General features: G+C 45.8%; 1 protein-coding gene across 1 annotated transcript in view; it reads right to left on the bottom strand.

The window, feature by feature from the left end:
• BMPR1A (bone morphogenetic protein receptor type 1A) overlaps positions 1-23,814 on the bottom strand; it is a 189,149-nt gene that overhangs the window by 35,117 nt on the left and 130,218 nt on the right. The window contains exons 5-8 of the mRNA XM_075072542.1: positions 16,895-16,997; positions 8,432-8,531; positions 4,850-4,949; positions 2,266-2,410 (exon numbers count right to left, since the gene is read on the bottom strand). Coding sequence (XP_074928643.1) covers positions 2,266-2,410; positions 4,850-4,949; positions 8,432-8,531; positions 16,895-16,997 — 448 coding nt within the window. The remainder of the gene's footprint in view (positions 1-2,265; positions 2,411-4,849; positions 4,950-8,431; positions 8,532-16,894; positions 16,998-23,814) is intronic.

The raw sequence follows: 23,814 nt of genomic DNA on the forward strand, positions 1-23,814 counted from the left end.
TTGGTTCTGGTGTAGCAGCAGCTGGTGCCAAAGGTTTCAATGCTGGGGTAACAGGTGTCCATTTTCATGTTTTCTTTCTTTTGCTGCTGGCCACTGGAGTGTGGTGGTTCCTCGGAAGGCACCCACTAAAGACATCTTCTTTGGAGGAGGATGTCTTGTCTGGATCTGAGGTGATGCTCATTAATTGCTTGAGTTGGTGTAGTTTCAGCCGTGAGTCCTTCTATTTTTGAGTCTTTAAAAAGGATATGCGCACTAAATACTAATCAGTGATGGGACTCTCCTTGAGACAGGAAAGGCTGCTGTTATGCTCATCAACCAAGGCAATGAGTCCATTGCAGGTTGGGCAGGATTTAAACCCTGTGGGTTTAGAGTCTGCCAGGGAGGTTGGCATGAGGCATCTTGCCCCACTGTACAGGAGGGGATGTAGGATTGTTCTTTTTGTTTTGTTTTTAGGAACATACAAATTAAAAAATAAATGAAGATGAGACTGAAGATAGATTTTTTCATATAACCAGTCAAGGTGATTAGTTTGAAGATCACAAAAAAAAAAGTAGGTTGACAGGGTTCTGTCTTGCTGCAATGGGTGGTAAGAGGGAACTGATAAGAGGGCTGCAGCAACTCTGCCCTCTATACCCTCGCAGGGAACATGAGGTGGCACAGGGTGCACGTGCAGCTTGGATGGACATGGTTATTAAAAAAAATCATCTAACCTCACATGCACAGGGTACGTGCAAACCTACAGTGGGATGCACACTGACACATACTCAGAGAAAGAGAAGATCTATGAAGTTAGCTGCTTGAAGTGCATGGAGACTTTTAAAAAAACCTGAGGATAATTCTGGATCTGGATCCCAAAACAAATGAGGAGCTACTGGGATCTGTGAATGAGGTGATGTTGTGTGTCTTTGTATATGGGAGAAAGCAGGCAGGAGCTTTCTGTTGGAAATCTGGGATATCTGCAATATAGAGTGAGTAAAAAGCAAAGACCAAGGTCTTCAGAAGTGACTTTGAGTGAAATGCATATATGGTTAGTGTAGTGATGACTAGGGCCCTACCAAATTCATGGCCATGAAAAACTTGTAATGGATCGTGAAATCTGGTCTTTTGTATGCTTTTATCCTATATTACACAGATTTCACAGGTGAGACCAGCATTTCTCAAATTGGGGGTCCTGACCCAAAAGGAAGTTACAGGGGAGGGGGGAGGTCACAAGGTTATTTTGGTTGAAGGGTGGCAGGAGTGTCACTTTATTGCCACCCCTATTTCTACGCTGCCTTCAGAGCTGGGCAGCCAGAGAGTGGTGGCTGTTGGCCAGGCAACCAGCTCTGAAGGCAGCGCCCTGCCAGCAGCAGTGCAGAAGTAAGGGCGGCAATACCATACAGCCATACTGCTGTATGCATACCTGTATACTGTATGCATACCTTACTCCTGCGCTGCTGCTGCCTTGAGAGCTGGGATCCTGGCCAGCAGCCATCACTTTCCAGCTGCCCAGCTCTGAGGGCTGTGACACGACCAGCAGCAGCATAGAAGTAAGGGTAGCAGTACTGCAACACCTTCCAATAATAACCTTGCAACCTCACCCCAACTCCTTTTTTGGGTCAAGACCCCTACAATTACAACACCATGAAATTTCAGATTTAAGTAGCTGAAATCATGACAATTATAATTTTTAAATTCCTATGACCGTGAAATTGACCAAAATGGACCTTGAATTTGGTAGGGCCCTAGTGATGACACATGGATTTACACAAGACGTATCAGAACAAAGATACATCAGAGTCACTGATAAAACAAATGTTACGGGAATCATAGAAAAATGGGAGGATGTAGGACTGGTATATTGAATTAGTCAAAGATGTAAGTTTTGAAAATTAATTTATAAACCACAAACTTAACCAACAGAGTACAATGTAGCTGTGGGAATTTCTTTGAGTGCATTAGTGATACAAATCTTGTCTTGTCTATGCAAGATAACGTGTTTAAAACATTAAAAATAGTTTCTTAGCCGTATATTCTTCACTACTCCACATAAAAATGAAAAAGTGAAATGGACTCAGATTTATTTTATCTTTGTCGTATATTATAATTCTAATAGGTAACTGTATAGAGGGGTTAAAATGTCTATTTGTATATATGTTTTCTTAATAGTAAGAATATGCAAATGTGGATTTTTAATATACTTCAAGAATTAAAATATATTTAAATGGAGTTTTACCATTTTGGCATTCAGGAGAACAGTAAAGTAAATCTAAGACTTTGGCTTACCAACAGAGGTAGTCCTGATCCACTGCCAGAACTCTGTGACTGGTCAATAAGATCCTTTAATGACTCCCCGGCTGGAATAAATGCTTCATCTTGCTCCAGATCACGATTATAACAACGTCTCTTTGCTGCCCATCTACAGTAATGTCTGCAAAAGAAAAAAATACACGTTAATACTTTTAAATATAACGTTACAGTTTATTAAACATCTTGAACTATGAAAAGAAAAAGGCTAAGTATATGTTTTTAAAAACAAGCAATATCTATTACATGGTCATGTCATTTTTAGATGACAGATTGAAGAATATTTAAATTGTGTACAAAAGACACTTGAGACTCATGTAGACATACTGATTTACAACTTATCAAGTGGTCATATAACATTTTCAAGTCAACATTTCCATCTGGGCTATATTAACTTCAGTTAGAGCAAATTAGGACTTTCTATCAATATTTGCAGTATTTTTGCCAATAGGATTACAGAATACAAGTGAACTCAGTTCATCTGCATAATGGTTGAGATATCTTTTGGTTAGTGATGCTGGAGCTGAGAGCTGCAAATGACTGTTCTGTAGTAATTGTTTAAAAATACCTATAATTTTTCTTTCTTTCCAACAAAACAAATATAATAAAAATCGCAAACAGGAAAGCAGAGATTTATTTTATATGCAATTACAATGAAGCCATGATTTTTTTACATTAAACTTCTCTGATATGTCAATGCCTTCAATTATGACAACCTGGCTAACGAACTAAACCCCAGCTGGTACACAATAAACATTGTTCCTGGAAGCACCCACATTGAAGACGAGGATTACAGACTGTTTTTGTTCTGTTCTATTCTGCTCTTTGCTGCTTCACCTCCTGGAACTCATAAATGAAAGGAAAGCATCCTAACTACTTAAGATTTTCTCTATTTCACTAACTTCCAAATGGGCAAAACAACAGAGAAATTGAGTGAAGCGACTTGCAACCCAGATTCCACTAGGTCCTATTACCATAGTATTATTAAAATCCCTAATTTATCCCCAAGAGAATTTCTAGGCCAAGGGCACAGAGGAAGCACTATAAGATATAATTTCTATTTAGGTTCCAAGATCACACGCACCATTGTGGTGCCTGAGCACATCCTGAGCAACTCCTCTAGAGAAAAACAGGGAGGTGAAATCTACTTAAAAAATTCATGTACAAACAGCTTTGTAAAGTTAGAGTTAAGGTTACTGCCCTACAACCAGGTTTTCCACTCCCTACATGCTCCCAGAGCATAAGGCTTCAAAATCCAAAATAACTATCAGAAAAACAGAAAATGCTCAGTTAAGATCTCCCTACACATTCCTCCCTCCCCCTCAACACCTTCAAAATGTTTGTGTTCTGGGGGGAAAAAACCCTGGGAAATGCAGCTTCACACACAGCCAACCTAACTTTCCTTTTGTACTGCTGGTACGAGCACTGCATCATCCAATACATACATCAATAGATTTTATATATTGCCTTCGTATATCATATATACAACTTCACAGATCATATTCAATTATGCTACACTATTTACCAGAGAGCAGCAGAAAAACTACCCTGCATAATTTGGAGCACTGAGTGGTGCAGGACTCCTAACTGAGCCCTGCTTCTTTTAAAATACACATTTATAGGTAATATTCTGCACAGAATTTTGTAGAAAGAATATAATTTGATAAGTTTGTGAAGTCCTGTGGGACTCCAGATGACAAAGAATACCATAAATATAAGACAAGTTTTCTTCTGGTTGCAGCTGTTCTATGAAAATTTAGTCATTTTACCAACACTCGTACCTACTCTTTACTATTAATAGGATTTCATACTCCCATTCAGGTTTCATTTTGACAGAAACCTGATACCAAATATCCATGAAAATATTAATAAAACCTTCCTGCACTATCTCAATGTACATATGTGTGAGATATAATACTAGACTGTTTCCACTACATTAGTGGTTTAAATTTATGGTTTAGAGTTAAAGAATATTAGGGTCAACTGTGCATCCCTGTGCAATGAGAAAACAGAGAATGACCAGAAGCGACAAAAATGCAGAATGGTTCATTTTCAATTCAGACTATGCAGGACAAATATAGCTCCTATTTTTTAAAAAAAATGTAGAAAAACTGTAAAAAGTTTTATTCCTGTGGCTTACTTGAATCTTTAATATGTTCCTAGGACAGAATAATGCAGAAGATAAAACTCAGAAGTAGCACAAAAATAAAAACAGCAGTGGTTGAATATCCAACTGGGCAAAAGCGCTAACATATTCTTGTTTATGGAATTTTACAGTGCCAAAATAATACCTTGTTTTGAAAACCTGTACAGTTTTCACACCTGGCTGGAATAAAACATCAAATTCTATGAAATTCCATACAATACATTAATGTCCACATTTTTACCTAACATTATAAACTACTGTCCATAGAGATGTAAAGTTACATTTAGCTGGTTTCCTCTTGGATCTTTTTTTTTTTTTTTTTTAATCTCTCTAACTAAACACATCTCTAGAGTAAGTCATTGTGTATATCATCATACAGGAAAAAATACTAGCGCGAAAGGAAGTACTTCTCCTTACTTGTAACAAAAGCAGCTAAATAAGATGATTGTAACAATGATGCAGACTGCCATAGAAATCAGCACTGCCATCCAACGAACGCTGCCATCAAAAAGTCCATCTGTTTAAAAAAATAAAACAGTTACAATACTTATTTCTTAAAAAGCTGCCAGTAATAAGATTCTAGTATAAATAAAATATTCTATTTATTAGTCACTTTCTCATAGATTACGTATTTTGTAATTGCCAATTTTGTAAACCTCTTCCCCATGAAATATTATTTTTCATTTGGAGTTACAGCTACACTCAGCAATATCAGGGATCTTTCCAAAAGGGGCAGCACGGATAAAGAATTGCAAAACATCAGATTTTATTCTCTGTGGCAACACTGACAATACTGTGGGTATCCCACACATTTTTTATACATACTTATATAAAATGCTTTGCTATCTTAATATTGCCTACAATGCCGGTGGTAACTCACTTCAATGCTCCTGAAGGATTTCACTTCCAACGGATACCAAAAGTAATATATACTCCAGCTTAAAAAAAATCACTCATACGAATGCAAAACCTTACTGGTAACCTCACACACTCTTCTATCAACAACTTTGCACATGTGACTGTCCCACATCCCATGCAATGGGTAAATTACTGTTCCTTAGCACTGCTGAACTTTCTTTAAAGGATTTAATGTACTGTAGAGTAGGCAAAATTTCAGAGGAGACATGAGACTGAAGTACTTCTGTCTTCAGTGGTTGTTGAGACAGAATTTGAAGTTCTTTTGGCACTTATAAACAGTGAAGGATAGTTTCAGAATCTTGCCAATATATCCAGTCTCTCCTGTGAGACTGGCTGATTCACAAAATTGACAATGGGATATAGAGACTTCCATCTCTCGATTATTTATTTAAATCTAGTCCAGACTGACAGCTATCAAACGTTCCCATCTGATGGCTGTTGGGTGGTCTACATATCACAGTTTGGTAGTCTCAGAACAAGTCCTAGTAGTACCACTCCCATATCTCAAGAGCACCTGTCACAATCCTTCAAGGCTGTCTTATTACAGAAGTAAATATTTAACTGAAATTGAACTACATTCACATCCGTATAGTTCAATTTCCTTTCTCCTGACAGCATAGTGGCCAAAACTTCCACAGTTACTGTCCATGCTATATTTGTTCTGTGAATAAACACAAGAACACAGTTTCCAGAAATGTCTATTTTAGTACCTTTCACAACTCTAAATTCACTAAAATAGAAAATGTAAACAGGATCTAATGTCTAGGACTATATGCGAGAGATCAGAAACTTAACATATCGTACGATCTTCACAGGACTCTAAGACTCACCTGTTTTCCCAAACTATTTCAAATGAAAGTAACGGAGTTAAATAAAGCTGCAGACCAGGGAAAGTAGGAATATGATATATCTTAAAGGACTGGGACGTCCATTTACAACCATAGTCTTGCTGACTTTTTTACAATATACAAGTCTTGTTCTGTGCCTGTAGCACAGGTAGGTGCTTTTATAAAAGTGGATACGTAAACCAAAAATAATTCCTGTTCCATTTAGTAACACACTACTTCACTAGCTAGATATTGTAGGTTCTCCCCTTTCTCCCTCAGGAGAGTGAAAATTCCAGGGGGAAAATGGGTCAGAAATGTTTACTACAGAAGGGATTAGGGCACACTCCACAGTCACTGCAGGGCCTTATATACCACTTGAATCCCAATGCCACTGCTGATCGTATGGCAGAAAAGACTGGAGTTGAGAGCACTTTTGGAAGGGAAGGTTTTTTTGCCAAATTCTAAAAGTACAAAACAAAACAAAAACATAGCAGCCAGCTAAGGTACAAAGCTATCTGTGAAGACGAAATAAGTTTGAACCACAAATGAGGCTTTTTGTATAAAGACGCTATTATACAAAGTTTAGGATAGTTAGTAAATATTTATGTAAGTAAAAGTTGGGGTTCCAGAAGTGGATGAACGCCGAGAGAACTTGGTGGTGAACACAGTTGCAAAGGCAGACATAATCCAAAAACAAAATGATTATAGAGGAAGAGATCTTTTGATGAATCCTGTCAATTTTGGCTTTAAAAAATTAGAAAGACCCAGGGCAGTGAGAGACTGAAAAGAGTTAGAGCAAAGGGTCTAAGATGGAAAGTAATTTCTGGCACTGAAGAAATGAACAAAGATATAATAGTTCAGTTAGCAGCAGAGCATGAGGAAGAAAATTTACAGTTGAGACAGTTGGATGAGGTCCTGAGACTTCTTTCAGAGATAGTCAGCACTGCAAAAGTAACAGCAAAAGTTATGGAAAAAACTAGGCTGCAGACTGATGATAGGATAAAATAGGGGTGGGCAAATTTTTTGGGTTGAGGGCCACATCTGGGTGGGGAATTTGTATGCAGGACCGGGCAGGGGGTTGGGGTGCAGGAGGCAATGCGGGGTGTGTGTAGGAGTGGTGGTGTGCAGGAACGGGCTCAGGCCAAGGGACTGGGGCAGAGGCAGCGTGCGGTGTGCATGAGGGGGCTCAGGGAAGGGGGTTGGGGTGCATGAGGGATGTGGTATGCAGGAGGGAGCTCAGGGCAGGGGGTTGGGATGCACAGGGCTGCAGGATGCAGCAGGAAGCTCAGGGCAGGGGTCTGGGTTGCAGGAGGGGTGCAGAGTACACAAGGGGGCTCAGGGCAGGGAGTTGAGGTGCAGCAGGGGTGCGAGGTGCAGGCAGGAGACTTAGGGAAGAGAGTTGGGGGGCGGGGTGCAAGAGGGGTTCAAGCTCCGGCCTGGCGCCGCTTACTTAAAGCGGCTCCGGGGTGGCAGCAGTGTGCACCGGGGCCAGGGCAGGCTCCTTGCCTGCCTGCCCTCGGCCCATGTCGCTCCAGGAAGCGCTGCGGCCCCTGGGAGAGGGTAGGCAGAGAGCTCTGCATGCGCTGCCCTCCAAGTACCTCCCTCAAAACTTCCATTGCTCAGGGTTCCCCATTCCCGGCCAATGGGAGCTGCGGGAGGTAGTGCCTGGAGACAAGGGTAACACACGTGGAGCTTCCTGCCCCGCTGCCCGAAGGCTGCTTCTGAGAGCGGCGCAGGACCCATGGCGCCACAGAGGGCAATCCGGAGGGCATATCCAAAGCCCTGAGGGGCTGTATCCAGCCCATAGTTTGCCCGCCCCTCGGATAAAATGATGCACCAGGGAAGGAAAGTGTGGAACAAAAGGACAGTGACCATATAGTCAGAGTAAGGCAGGCAGGTATGAGGAGGCAGCAGATGCTCTGAAAATTCTGGAATAGGTACAAATGAAAGAAAATGGGACATAGAAAATAGATAATGCAGAAATTGTTAAAATTAAAATGATGATTGCTGAACATCTGAATTGGAGAAGTCTGAAAGAGGAAAATGCAGTGTGAAGGTCAGGTCAAGGGGGGAGATGGAGTTGGCAAGCGTAGGATTTAGCACAGACCTTCGGACCAAAGGAGGTAATGAGGAAAGAAACAGAGGCAAGGGCAATAGTCCTGTCCTACACTTTCTCCTATTATTATATCAGTTGGTCAGGAAGGATAAACCCACTCCAGATTAGTTTGTATAAACTGATAAAACAGCAGTTTACCTGTACTACCAAGTGGCGGTAGTGTGGGCTGTAGATCCCGATTGCAGAAATCAGTTCGACAGCATTCAATTGTCCGACGTAGCTGTGCTTTTGGGGAATCCTAAAAATGGAGAACAAGAGAAAATAACTCAAAAGTCCTGAAATGGCCAAACAAGGAGGATATTACAGATGGTATATATGTACAGTACTGTAGAGATTACATAGTTAAGACTGAGTTCTGTTTTGCACATAAAACAGGGATTCAACCCTTGGTTATGTATGAAAAATATATCACGTATCCTCTCCCAAATTTATGGCATATACTCTGACTACAGAATTAATTTCTGATAATTAACAAGTTAAAATTGATCTTAAAATGGGGTTTAATACATTTAGCACCTATGTCAGTTTTTAATTTGTCCCAACTGGTAGTAGTAATGGAATAATAATTTGAAAATTTGAAAAGTCTAACTGAAATCTTGTGCGTGGCCTATGTTTAAGAAATTAGGTTCTAATTTAGCTAAATTATTAATGATTATTTTATCTGATTGTTGTGATTATATAAGACACAGACATGGTTAGGTCAACAGCTCAGTTAACATTTTAGTCAGGCCACTATGACATCAGAGGTGACATAAAAGACGGTTACTCACCTTTGTAACTGTTGTTCTTCGAGATGCGTTGCTCATATCCATTCCAGTAAGGTGCGTGCGCGCCGTGTGCACATTCGTCGGAGAAACTTTTACCCTAGCAACACTCGGCGGGTCGGCTGGGCGCCCCCTGGAGTGGCGCTGCTATGGCGCCGCATATATACCCCAGCCGACCCGGCCACCCTTCAGTTCCTTCTTGCCGGCTACTCCGACAGTGGGGAAGGAGGGTGGGTGTGGAATGGATATGAGCAACACATCTCGAAGAACAACAGTTACAAAGGTGAGTAACCGTCTTTTCTTCTTCGAGTGATTGCTCATATCCATTCCAGTTAGGTGATTCCCAAGCCTTACCTAGGCGGAGGGGTCGGAGTGAGACGTGGCAGCCTGGAGTACCGCCGCCCCAAAGGCTGCGTCATCTCGAGAATGTTGTACCAACGCATAGTGCGAGGCGAAAGTGTGGACCGATGACCAGGTCACAGCACAGCAAATCTCTTGTATGGGCACGTGCGCCAGGAAGGCCACTGATGAAGCTTGAGCTCTGGTAGAGTGTGCCGTGAGGCGTCCCAACAGAACATGAGCTAGCTCGTAGCACGTGCGAATATAGGCTGTTACCCAGGAGGAAATCCTCTGGGAGGAGACTGGCAGACCTTTCATACGCTCCGCAACCACCACAAACAGCTGCAGAGATTTTCGGAAGGGCTTGGTTCTTTCAATATAGAAAGCCAGCGCTCTGCGCACATCTAAGGTGTGCAGCTGCTGTTCCCGCCGAGAAGAATGAGGCTTTGGAAAGAAAACCGGGAGAAAGATGTCCTGGCTAGTATGGAAGGCAGACACTGCCTTAGGGAGGAACGCCGGATGAGGTCACAGTTGTACTTTGCCTTTATGGAAGACAGTATAAGGAGGGTTTACAGTGAGGGCTCTGAGCTCGGAGACCCGCTTGGCTGAGGTAATAGCCACTAGGAAGACCGTCTTCCACAACAGGTAGAGGAGCGAGCAAGTCACGAGTGGCTCAAAGAGCGGTAGCATAAGCCTGTTTAGGACCAAGTTGAGGTCCCAGGAGGGGGCAGGGTGATAAGCGGAGGAAGAGGTATGCTCCAGGCCCTTAATAAACCGAGAGACTACTGGGTGAGAGAACATGGAATGACCACCCTCTCCCGGATGGAAGGTGGATATAGCTGCCAGGTGTACCTTCAGAGAGGAAGTCGCCAGGCCCTGCTGCTTAAGGTGCCAGAGGTAGTCTAAGGTCGTGGGGATTGATGCCTCTAATGGAGAAACGTCCCGAGACGCGCACCAGAATGCGAAGCGCTTCCACTTGGCTATATACGTCCGACGGGTGGAGAGCTTCCTGCTATTGAGGAGAATATGCTGCACGGGAGCGGAACAGCACAACTCCTCGGCGTTCAGCCATGCAGGAGCCACGCCGTGAGGTGAGGGCCCGCAGGTCTGGATGACGAAGCCTGCCGTGGTCCTGTGTGATCAGGTCCGGGAAAAAAGGGAGGAGGACCGGAGTGGCCGCTGACAGATCCAGCAGGGTGGTGTACCAGGGCTGCCTGGGCCACGCAGGCGCAATCAGGATCAGACGCACTTTGTCCCTGCAGAGTTTCAGCAGGACCTTGTGCACCAGAGGAAACGGAGGGAAGGCATAAAGCAGGCGGTGGTTCCAGGGCAGGAGGAACGCGTCCGTTATCGATCCGGGGGAGAGACCCTGGAAGGAGCAGAACTCCTGGCACTTCCTGTTCAAGCGGGAGGCAAACAGGTCTACGAGGGGAAACCCCCACCTCTGGAAGATGGAATGTATGATGTCCGGCCGTATCGACCACTCGTGGCAGAGGAACAACCGGCTCAGCCGATCTGCCAGGACGTTCCGGACCCCCGGGAGAAAGGATGCTATTAGGTCCACCTGGTGGGCTACACAGAAGTCCCACAGTTGAATGGTCTCCTGACACAGGGGAGACGAGTGGGTCCCCCCTTGCCTGTTGATGTAGTACATGGCCGTTGTGTTGTCCGTGAACACCGAAACACAACGCCATGGAAGATGCTGTTGGAACGTCTGACAGGCCAGATGGACGGCTCTCAACTCCCGGACGTTTATATTGAGGTGAGCTCTTGGGTTGACCAATGGCCCTGGGTACGCAAGCGACCTAGATGGCCCCCATCCGAGGGATGACGCGTCCGTCATCAAACTTAGTGACGCTGCTGTGGATGAAAGGGCATCCCACACAAACCAGGACGGTTCAGCCACCAGTCGAGGAGCGAAGGGACCGAAGGAACCGTGACCAGGACATCCATGGGGTCCCTGTTCGGCGGAAGACCGATGGAGCCACGTTTGAAAGGGCCGCGCATGCGGAGCCTGGCGTACTTGGTGACCATATCCCAGTAAAACCGAGGCAGGTGCAAGCCGAGGTGAGAGGAGAGCCTGCAGACCCTGGATGATCGAGGTGATCGTTTGGAAGCGGCCTGGGGCAAGTAAGCCTGGCGAGCGAGGAGTCCAGGGTCGCTCCTATGAAGTCCAGCCTCTGAGTAGGGACCAGTGTGGACTCTCCATGTTAAGACAGGAGGCCCAACCGGGCGAAGAGGTCCGGATCACGGCGACGTGCTGACGGACCTGTGCTTGAGGAGCCTTGATGAGCCAGTCGTCCAGATACGGGAAACATGTATCTGCTGCCTGCGGAGTGTGCAGCGATGATGCCAATGCACTTTGTAAATACCCTCGGGCCGTGGAGAGGCCAAAGGGAGGACTGCGAACTGGAAGTGCAGGTGGTTGATCGTGAACTCCGAAGGTACTTCCTGTGCAGAGGAAAGATGGCAATGTGGAAGTACGCGTCCTTCATGTCAAGGGCGGTGTACCAGTCTCCAGGATCCAAAGACGGGATATTAGTCCCAAGGAGACCATGTGAATCAACTTGAGCAGCCACTTGTTGAGTCCCCGCAGGTCTAGAAGCGGCCGGAACTCCCTTGGACTGGAATTAGAAAATAGCGGGAGTAAAAACCCTTCCCCTCTCGGTTATCGGAACCTCCTCTATGGCTCTGCGGCGAGGAGAGACTGCAATTGTGCAAGAGATTTGCTCGTGAAGAGGGGTCCCTGAAGAGGGCCTGAGAAGGGGGGTGGGAGGCGGGATGAAGCAAATTGGGTGGTATCCTTGCTTCAGCGTGCGTACACCCACAGGTCAGAAGTAAGTTGTGACCCGAAGGGAGGAAGTAGGAGAGGCGGTTGGAGAAGGGGTAAAGGATCCTGTCCTGAGGCTGGTACGCCATCCCGGGCGCACCTTCAAAAGTTGGCCTTAGGCCCTGGTGGAGCCTTAGAGGGCCCTTGATTCTGCCAACATGGGGGCCTGACTGGCGCCTCCGCGCACCCCCCGCGCCTCCTACTGAGGTCCTGCCTGTTTCGCGGTGGAAAATACGGGCGGTCGGGGTTGGGGCCTAAAGGGTCTAGCGCTGGATCACGGGTATGCATGCCCAGAGACCTCATGATGACTCTTTGTCCTTCAGGCTCTGGCAGCCGAGATCATTTTGTCCGAGAACAAACCTTGCCCTCAAAGGTACTGTAGCTCCGGTGGTAGGTTGGAGACCTGGAGCCAGGAAATTACGCCTCATCGTGATGCCTGAGGCCAAAGTTCTGGCAGCCGAAATCGGCCGCGTCTAGGGAGCTTGGAGAGAGGTCCTGCCCACCTTCTTGGCCTTCCTCTACGAATGCCGAAAACTCTTGGCGAGAGTCAGGGGGCAGCAGCTCGGTAAAGCGGCCCACCTCTGCCCAGGTGTTGTAATTGTACCGGCTCAACAGAGCCTGCTGGTTGGCCACTCGGAGCTGTACCTCCTTGGACTTCGGGCAGGCGCCTGCTGACCATGGCGTTCCCTCTTGTTGACCGACTGGACAACTAAAGAGGAGGGGGGAGTGAACATAGTACTCGTACCCCCCCGAGAGGGTACCATGTACTTTCTCTCGACCCCCTTTGCCGTCGGCGGAAATGGAGGCTGGAAGACTGCCAGAAGAATGTCAGCAGTAGCCTGGATGGTCCTGAATGAACGGCAGTGCTACCGCGGGTTGGGGTATCCGCGGCCAGGATGCTCACTATCGGATCCTCCAGCCTCTGGGACTTCGCTCCATGGAGTTGATATTAGCGCCACCCTCTGAAAAAAAGCTCCTGGGTGGGCCTTTAAGTCTATCGGTGAGGCCCTGAAGAAGGAGTCCCTGCCACAGCCTCATCCGGGGAAGAGGAGGATGATATCCCGGGAATGAGAGGGTCCTGGATGGCACCCTGCTCCTGTGGTGGCTCCTGTTCCAGCTGCCCAGGGGAGTCCGGAGGATGGGTGACATGCTCCTCTGACTCATCCGGAGGGGGGCGGGATATGGTGGCTTCTGGTGCCCTATGCTATGAGGCAGCAGAGTGGACCGGGACCAGGGGAGCACCCTGGGCTTGATGGTACGCCCAGGGTGTCCAAAAGGACCACTGTTGAGGCCCCGCATCCTGAGGACGTGTGTCCTGAAAGACTGCCGCGGGCGCCTCGGTATCACGGTCCCGGTCATAGTAGCTGTCCGCCTGCGAGGAAACAGACGTCTGTCTGGACGGCCAGGGAGGGGCAGCAAACACTGGCGCTGAAGTGCCAATCGATCTTGCACCTCGGGACCGTGGGGACCGGTGCCGGTACGCAGAGCGGTACCGAGAGCGAGACCGGGACCTGCGACAGGTCCGGTGCCGGGAGGTCGACTGGGATTTCGAGCCCCTAAGGCGAGATCTGCTCCGGGAGGAATGGTGCTTGTGGCAGTACCGAGAGCTGGAGCGGTACCGTGAGTAACAGGACGGGGAACGAGAGATCGACCGGTGCCTTGAGACTGATTGGTGCCGCGAGCTTGACCGGTGCCGTGGGGAGCGGTGCCGGGATTGAGAGCGGTGCCGGGAGCGGGAGCGACGTCGCGATCTGGAGCGTTCGCGGGACCGAGACCTCGTGCGGTGACGGTCCGGCACACTGACAGATGACGGCCTGGTCAGGATCGGCTTGCCCATGGAGGGTGTTACCTGCACCGGCGGTGCCGGGGGTATGGGCGGTGCCGGATCGGTCATAGCGATCAAGTCTCTGGCCGCCGTGAACGTCTCTGGGGTTGACGGCAAAGTGAGCTCTACCACAGCCGGTGCCGGGGAGCTTCCAGGCGCTGGACTCGACGGCCCGCGTGGGGCTGGAGTCGACGGAGCCGGCTTAGGCGGTGCTGCAGCCGGGTTCGGTGCCGGGTGGTCTGCCTTAGACGCAGTCTCTGTCTGCGATGCAGGCGTTGTCGAGCCCGTCTGAGCTTTTGCCGACTTCGACCTCGGGGAGAGGAAGCGGCGCGTAGTTGACTTCGGTGCCGACTGCGGACAGTACCGGGAAGCCTTAGGCGTACCGACAGTGCTCGGTGCCGGAGGGGCGGTTTTGCTCACCTGCTGGCTCGTGCTCGGTGCCAAAGGCGAGGGCGCTAACGCCGCTTCCATTAGGAGCTGTCGCAGCCTAATGTCCCGCTCCTTCTTCGTACGTGGCTTAAAAGCCTTGCAAATGGGGCACTTAGATGATAAGTGCGATTCCCCAAGGCACTTCAGACAGGAGTCGTGGGGATCTCCCGTCGGCATCGACCTATGGCAGGTCGCACATTGCTTGAAGCCCGGTGAGCCAGGCATGGCTCCGGTACCAGGTGCGGGGTAGGGGTTACCCCCACACCCCGCCAACAAATAGTAACGACTATAACTATAAACTACAACTAATCTAATTAACTATGTAAGAACAAACAACTATAACTATTATCAAAGAACGAGGATAAGCGAGTAGCTAGGGAAAGGTGGAGGTCAGCCAAGCCGCACTCCACTGTTCCAACGACCGACACGGGTGGTAAGTGGGAACTGAAGGGTGGCCGGGTCGGCTGGGGTATATATGCGGCGCCATAGCGGTGCCACTACAGGGGGCGCCCAGCCGACCCGCCGAGTGTTGCTAGGGTAAAAGTTTCTCTGACGAACGTGCACGCGGCACGCACACACCTAACTGGAATGGATATGAGCAATCACTCGAAGAAGTACCAATCACCATCCGCGCTCTACAGCTAATTTGCATGCAACAATTCCACTGCTTGCTATCTGTCTGTATTATGAGGGAGACTGGACACGTGTAGACTTCTCACTGGTAGATTATTGGGTGCGACTACCACTGCTCTTTAGATATTCATATTTTTACACCCCCACCCCTGAAGTATGTTAAAACATTATGGAAGATAGGTCAAGCATTCAAAAACCAGAAAATGCCAGAAATAAGGTTGTCCGTGCAACTTTAATTTGGCCAATCCCTGACTCCTCCTCACCTAACGCCTCCCATTCTCACCCCCCCCAATACCCAATCTCCCTTCCAAGTCGTAGTCCCAGTCTCTTTGCCAACCAGTTAGAGTCCCCATCACTGGCTCCCAGAACCAGTCCAATTGCCCAGCCCAACTTGTTCCCAACCTCCAACTCCACATCCCCTCCAAGGTCTGACTCTTGTCCCTACTTTGTATTCAAATCAGGTAGCTTCCTCCTCTGGGGGTGGGGGTGGGGGGCACGGAAGAAGTCATTGACAACATAGGGGAAAGAGTCACCCAGCTCTCAGTTCAAGCACCCAGACCTGGTATGGATAACAGAAGCCCTAAGCTGAAACTGCAGGGAAGTCCTGTTAAGCTCTGGAGCATGCCCATGCTCAGCCCTGCATATCACACGCACACGTGTATATATATTGTATCCAGTAATTAGCTGCACAATATGAAATTTAATGTAAATATCACATATTTCAAAATAACAGTTGAGTGACAAAGGAATTTTCTTCAGACCCAATACAGTATTAACATGGCAGAAGTTAGCTTTTCAAAATTTATATTTAAATTATATACTACACACCACAACTCAAGAGACTAGTGAGTTTGTGTGTCCATTCCAAGACTCTTTAAAGAGTCCTTATTTTCAGAACATCGTTGCTCAGGACCTTTGGAAAAATCAGGCCCCTTTAAAGGTCTCAAATTGGACACCTAGAAAAAGAGCAGGGGTGGCCAACCTGTGACTCTGGAGCCACAAGCGGCTCTTCAGAAGTTAATATGCGGCTCCTTGTATAGACACCGATGCTGGAGCTGGAGCTACAGGTGTCAACTTTCCAGTGTGCTGGGAAGTCCTCATTGCTCAACCCGTGGCTCTGCACAGGCCCTGTCCCCACTCCATCCCTTCTCGCCCCCTCCCCCAAGCCTGCAGTGCCCTCGTTCTTCCTCCTCCCCCTGCCGAGCCTCCTGCATGCCACGAAACAGCTGATCGGGAGGGGCAGGAAGGGAGGGCAAGGTGCTGATTGGTGGGGCTGCCAGTGGGCGGGAGGGACTGGGGGGAGGGGGAGAAGAGCTAATGGGGGGGCTGCTGACATATTATTGTGGCTCTTTGGCAATGTACGCTGGTAAATTCTGGCTCCTTCTCAGGCTCAGGTTGGGCACCCCTGAAATAGAGACTCCCAAAGATACTAGTCACCTTTGAAAATACTGGCCCACAGTCTATTTCCTTTTTCACCCCCATCGACAAAACAAAATTTTCAGCTAAGTCATCTTCTCTTCTGCCCCCTCTAATGCGTGTTTCATGTGCTTACTTTGCTGCCAATCCTGAAACAGATAGGATGTGTGTGTGCAGTCAACTGCAGGACTGGGGTCTTGATTTGTCAATAGCATAGCATCATCCACCGTAGTAAAGGGCAATATCCAAAGTCCCTATTGTAGTGGTTGTGATCTGCAAAGATTTAACTGCTCACAGCTACCCTGCATAATCTCCATCCTGTTCCCTTTATGGACAATTTTAAAAATAAATGAACTTGTTTGTACCTTGCACTGAAAATCTGAACCTTCATACTTCATGCAACCTGAAGCAAGCATGGGTTCTCCATGTTCATCTTCTTCAACAATGGCAAAGCAATGCCCGTTAGTTCTGGAAAAACACATCATTTCAATTCACCAATTGCTGTGCAAAGTTAACTGGCAATCAACCTATTTATGAAAATTATTATGTGCACCCTACAATGTTTCTTGTCCTAATATAAACCGATCACCAGAGTGCAGGTGAGACTAAATGAAATGAGATACACAGAGTTGTTTTTTGTCTCAACTAAAATCAGAGGGTACCAATATGAAGACACTGGTCAAGATATATATTTTTTCAATATAAACCTCAAGTTTAGAAGCTAGTAAAAGGCTCCTAACCTTCAATAACAAAAACTGAACAATCCATTATTTTCCAAGAAGATACATGCCTTTTAAAAAAGGATCAGATTGTTCAGATTACCTACTAATCTGAACTCTTTAGCATTATGAGATATGAGGTTTACTCTTTTCTTGTGATAATGTTAAATTACCTCTGCCAGAAATGACTTGCCCCTAAAGATGGAGAGGTTACTCAACTGTGTGCAGTAACTGAAGCTCTTTGAGATGTGTCCCCCACAGGGGAAGTAAGATGTGTAGTGCAGCACCACGGGGGGGGACACAAAGTGAGTAACTGTTTCTTCTTCTTCAAGTAGTGTCCCTGTAGGTTCTCCACTTCAGGTGACTCCCGAACAGTTCCCCCCTTACAAAGTGGAAGGTTCAGAGCAGAGTTCAATACAGAAGAGCCTACATCTGCCTCTGATCTTGCCCTTGGCACCAAGGGATAATGATTAGAAAAAGTATGAACAGAGGACCCAGTTTCCGCTCTACAGATGTCTACAACTGGCATATCCTTAATAAAGATGCAAACAGTACTTTTGTGAATGTGCTATCATTCTCGAAGGAGGTTGTAACAAATCTTAATAAAACTGAAGATCCACTTTGATAACTTCTGTTTAGAAATTGCCAAGCCCCTGTTTCTGTCCACAATAGATACAAATAGCCTAGGAGATCTAATTGGTTTCATCCTATCTAGGTAAATGTTAATGTCCCCTTGACATCTAGGGTATGGAATATGGTTTCTTGACTAGACCAATGTGGTTTTAGGGGGGGGTGGAAAAACAGAAGATGAATGGTTTGATTAATATACAATTCTGAGGACACTTTAGGTAAAAACATTTGATGGGCCAGTAGCAACACACTTTCTGTTGTGAAAAGGTGGGTCAGCTAGTAAAGCCCCCAATTCTCCAACCCTTCAGGTAGAAACTGAGGTTACTTACCTGGAAGTGCAGGTTCTTGGAGATGTGCAGTCCCTATCTATATTCCACACATACGATATGCATGCACATTGTGGCCCTGAGTCCAAAATTTTTTACAAGCAATGTCCATTGGCCTGTACATGCACTATAGCTCTCCTCGTGCTGTGAAACAAGGGCATAAAAGGTGGTGCCTCTCTAGTTGCTCATTCCTATCACAGTCCAAACAATCTGCAGGAGAGGGGAAGGACGGTGGGTATTAGAATACAGATAGAGACCATACATCTCGAAGAACCTTCAGTTACAGGTAAGTAACCTACATTTCTTCTTCGACTGATGGTCCCTATGTATATTCCACAAATGGGAGATTAACAAGCACTAGTCAGACAAGGGGTGGGTGCGAGGATGCAGAAGTGATGGCTGACTGTAGTACTGTTGTCCTTGCAGCTACATCCACAGCGAACGACTGGACCAGAGCGTAATGACTCATGAAGGTATGTAAAGAGCTCCAAGTAGCTGACGTACGTATCTCTAGGAAGGGTACATCTCTCAGATATGCAGTCAAAGTAGCTTCCCCTTTGGTGGAAGGAACCCTTACTACTCATCAGAGGAAGAACACGAGTTAATTGGTAACAAACAGTAATACAAAGTGTAATTCATTTTGAAAGTCTCTGTGCCGATACAGCTTGATCCCTTGATCATTCTGCTAAGGAAATAAATAGTTTAGGTGTCCTTCTGATGTCCCTTGTTCTCAGATAAAAGGACAAAATCCGTTAGATGTCTAAACCACAGCTGTCTCTCTCCATCCGAGGCATGTGGTTTTGGAAAAAAATATGGGTAAGTGGATTACCTGACTCATAAGGAACTCAATCTACTTTAGGGATGAACCTTGACTGGGGCGTAACGAGATCTTTTCTTTACAGAACGTAGTACATGACAGGTCCACCATGACTACTCCCAGTTCACTGACTCTTTCGGCTGACATTATAGCTATAAGAAAGGCCACTTTCATGGAGAGATGGACTTCTGAGCATGTGGCTAGTGGCTTAGGAGGGGAGGAAGGGTTAACGAGAGAGACTAGAATAAAACTAAGCTCCCGTTGAGATGCAACTTCACCACTGGTGTAAAGGGCTGAGAATCCCCTTCAGAAATTTTAGTTGTGACAGGATGAGTGAAGATTGTGTGGTTATCCACCAGAGGATGGAAAGTTCTGATCACTGCTAGTGGCACTCACAGAGAATTGACCATGGGACCTGAAGACTTAAAGGTAAGTAAACACTCTAAGACAGCAGGGATCCCGGTGAATTCTGGAGACAAGTTCCACTGATGAACAAATGAGGAAAAATGCTTCCATTTTGCTGAGTAACAGCTCCTTGTAGAGTCTCTTCTGGTTTGGTTAAGGATGCACTGCACCCTTTTGGAACATGAGAGCTCTATTTCTGATGCTCATCCAAATACCAGACTCTGAGCTGCAACGGGTCCCAGATTTGTGTGCTTGAACCTTCCCCTATGCTGTGTCAGAAGGTCCGTCAATGTGGGAATATTAATTGATGGTTGAACTGAGTGTGTCAGTAGATCATAAACCAGAACCACCTCAACCAGTTAGGCACAATAAGGATGACTTGAGCTCGATCTTGATGCATCTTCCACAGAACTTTTAGTATCAATATAATGGGAAGGAAGACATACCCCAGGTGATCCTTCCACGATGCCAGCAGGGCATCTCCCATCAAGCCCTTGCCCAGGACTGTTCTTGAGCTTTCTGTTCACCCCTGAGGCAAAAATGTCCCAGGCTAGCATTTCCCACTGGATAAACATGGCTAAGAGATCCTGATAATTTGAGATCCTCAACTGGAGGAAGGTGAAAGAGAAGACCTTTTTCCCTAGATGGTCAAGCTGCTTGTGTCCTTAACAGAAGGAGTAGCCTTTGGGTGCTGTGGCTTTGACTTCTCTGCAGCCACCCGCATCAGCAAAGAATTAGGCAGTCAGTGAGAGAACAAAAATACTACCCCCCTTCTCAGCCATCTTAGAAGTGGGAGCACAAGAAGCAGCAGTGCGCTGGATTCATGAAGGCCTCATTGATGAGGAGGGCAACTCAACTGGGACTAGAAGGCTGAAGAACGTACAGTAAACTGCTGTGGCTCCTAGACTTCCTCAAGCTGAATCTGTAATTCTGCAGCGACACTGTGCATGACCTCTTAATATTGCTTAAAGAGGTGTGGAAGAGATGGAGAAGATAGAGTAACCACTTCATCCAACGAAGACAATGAGATTACTTCCGGAACAGTTGGGGCTGGTGGATCCAGCGCACATTTCCTCTCTGAATATTCTGACAGGGCTGGTTATAAATGTCCGAGTGATGGCAAATAGGATTCCTGCATCAATCCTGAGTGTTGTCCAGGGTAGGGCTTCCAGTTCCCAATATTTCCTGTTGGAGAGATGAACTGGTAGAGGAGGACCCCATGGCATAGGACACCACCTATCTCTTGGCAAATGGTGTTTGGTTGGAAGACGGAACCCTGATCTTCTGGATTCATATCCAAGACATTTCTGTTCAATGCTGCAGAGACTCCTGCGGAGCCTCTGCCTCAGCCAAGGAAAAAGCCAGATCCTGTACCTCTGGAGGAACCGACAGTAACAATGGTTGCATCTCAAGGGAAACAGGTGGGATGGTCATGTCCTTCCACCAACTGCCTAGCCCATGCTTGCTTGGTATGTAACCCGTTCAAAGCCTGATCACCTTGGAAGGTGATCTGGCATGTTGCACTACAAAGATTCAAGCTGATATCCACCCCAGCAATTGAAGACAATCTCTTACTGTTATTTGGGGACTGCCCTGAATCTTTGAGATGAAATTCACTAGTATGGGAAATCTGTCATAAGGGACATATGCTCTGCCTGTCACTGCACATAGAGGAGCTCCTGTGAAGTCTAGACTCTGTAGTGGAGTCCAAATCAACCTTGAAAAATCTGCTTTAAGGTCCCAGCTTTGAAATGGAACATGTTATCTTTAATGATGCCTACATTTCCTGACATGATGTGCCCTGATCAACTACTCATCAAGATATGGGAAAAGGATTATAACCAAACAATGTAGCAACTGCTGCCAGAATCTTTGCGAATATCTTTAAGGCTGGAGATGGGCCAAAAGAGTATCCTGTATTGGTCAAGAAACCTCTTGTGTGAAGGGTGAAGACTGACATGAAAATATGCATCTTGTAGGTCAAGAGTTGCAAACCAGTCTCCTAACTCTAACGAGATAATTATTGCTGCAAGGGTCACCATCCTGAATTTCTGCTATTTTACCTGTCTGAAATTGACGTCCAGCCTCCATTCTTCTTTGAAATCAGGGAGTACTTTGAACAGAATCCCCTTTCCCTGTGCTAAACCTATTGCTTTTAAATGGAGAAGTGAGGCCATCTCTTGTACCAGCTATTGATTGTGAGAGGGGTCCCTAACGAGGGACAGGGAAGGGGAAAGGGTAGGAGGGATAGGTTTGAAATGGATAGTGTAACCAGATGTTATGGTTTCCAAAACCCATTTGTCAGATGTTATATTCTCCCATGCAGCCTGAAAATGGGAGAAGTAGCATCTGAAAGGAGAGAGAATGGTAAGATATTGTAGCTGTAAAACCTTGTTGACTGGATGGTTAATACTCTTGACCAAACCAGCAAAATTATCACTTGGAGGATGTGGATGGCTGATTAAATGTAGTTGAAGGAAGAATTTTTTTTTAGAATTTTTTTTTTTTAGTATCTTGGTCTCTTAGACTGAGGTTCAGACGGTCCATGATACACTGAATATGGGATTGAGTAGGTGCTTCATGCCATCTGAGATCTACTAAATCACCTCTTATTTATAGGGGTATAAATCCCTAGGGATTGCAGTGTGGCTCTTGAGTTCAAGCATGGAGAGATCTAGCAGTCACGTCTGCAGAGAGCTTGCAATCATCAAAGTAGAGGTCTTCAACAGTTCTCTGAACCTCTCTTGGGAAGCCCGACAGCTCCAGCGAAGAAGCTGTTCTAATGACCATGGCAGTGCATAGAGACTATGCTGCAGTATCCGAAGTGTCCAAGGAGGCCGGGAGCAATGTCTTCGCCAGGAGTTAACCATCTTGAGGAATGGCCTTAAACTGGTCAAGATACTCCTCCGATTGGTGGTCAGTTACGGAATTAAATTTGTTGCAATTTACATAGTTGTATTGGGCCATGAGTGCATGATGGTTTACTAATCTGAAATGCAGTGTGGCTGAATCATAGGATTTGAGACCAAACATCGAAGCTCCTGTGGTCCTTGCTGTACAGGGTGGACTTTGAATTACGTTATCTGCCTCACCCATTTATTTACCTACAAAGACCCAAATTCAGGGTTATCTGTCCATGTAGAAGGTGATAAAAATCACTAATGTAACGCATAAATGGGAGCTCTATGCATAGCACTGCTATATGACTGGCTTTTAAGCAGTACAGGGAATATAACTCCCTCAGCACAGGTCTCAACAGGCAGAAAAAAAAATCTGTTAACTTTTTTAAAGTACTTGCAATTTAAGTATATCTACTGAATTAATAGCTCTGGATCTCAATAGTTGATACTTTAACAAAAAGACAATTTTAAATTTTACAGATTTGCTTGTGCACAATGGAGATAGAAGGTAGAATCTGTATATTTTGGAGTATTTTACCATAAACATACTGCTCAAATAGAATGCATAAGTGCTGTTACATACTATTGCTACTACTGGAGAATTTGATAATAGTCTCATATGCACTGGTTATAGACCAGTGAAGGAAAAATGCTATAAGAGTTATATTAAAAACCAACACCAGAGGGCGATAAAAAGCAACAAAATTTCTGATAGTATAAAGGAATTTAAAACCAAAATCAAAATCCTTGCCTCTAGTTTAGTGTCTTCTAAATTTAGAAGTTATAAAACTTAAAGTTGTGTATCATTTGTTCTAAAGATATGAAATTCCCTCAGAGATCTAGATAAATTGTTTCAGATACAAGAGGCTGTAGCTGTAAGGACATTTCCCTTACTATTTATATCTTAATACATTTAATAACACAGTGATGACTAATAATACTTTGCAGCTTCTGTGCAAGGCCCTCAAGGAATTTTACAAAAAATGATTTTAATATTGCAATTCCTATACAATACAGATGAGGATTATTCTTTCAATTTTAGAAATAAGGAGAGTGAGTCTCAGAGAAGCTAGACGACTTGCCCAATGGGACAAAGAAAGGCTGTGGAAGAGTAAAAAATATTACCTAGATTCTCTTGACTACTATATTCCTGGCTGGATTCTTAGTATATGGTGACTTCCTAAAATATGGGAAGCCTGTGACACATTTATAAAAATGTGTATTAAGGAGAAGAAACACAGATGGCGTAAGAAAGAGTGAAATAAAGGAGAAGAAAATATGGGAAACTGCAAAACAATTTTTAACTTTTTACTTAAAACCACCACAAAAAAAGACCGTTACTCACCTTTGTAACTGTTGTTCTTCGAGATGTGTTGCTCATATCCATTCCAAGTAGGTGTGCGCGCGCCGCGTGCACGTTCGTCGGAAGAATTTTCCCCTAGCAACACCCGGCAGGTCGGCAGGCGCCCCCTGGTGTGGCGCCTTTGC

The sequence above is a fragment of the Chelonoidis abingdonii genome, chromosome 15 (assembly GCF_003597395.2).
Source record: "Chelonoidis abingdonii isolate Lonesome George chromosome 15, CheloAbing_2.0, whole genome shotgun sequence".
Taxonomy (NCBI): domain Eukaryota; kingdom Metazoa; phylum Chordata; order Testudines; family Testudinidae; genus Chelonoidis; species Chelonoidis abingdonii.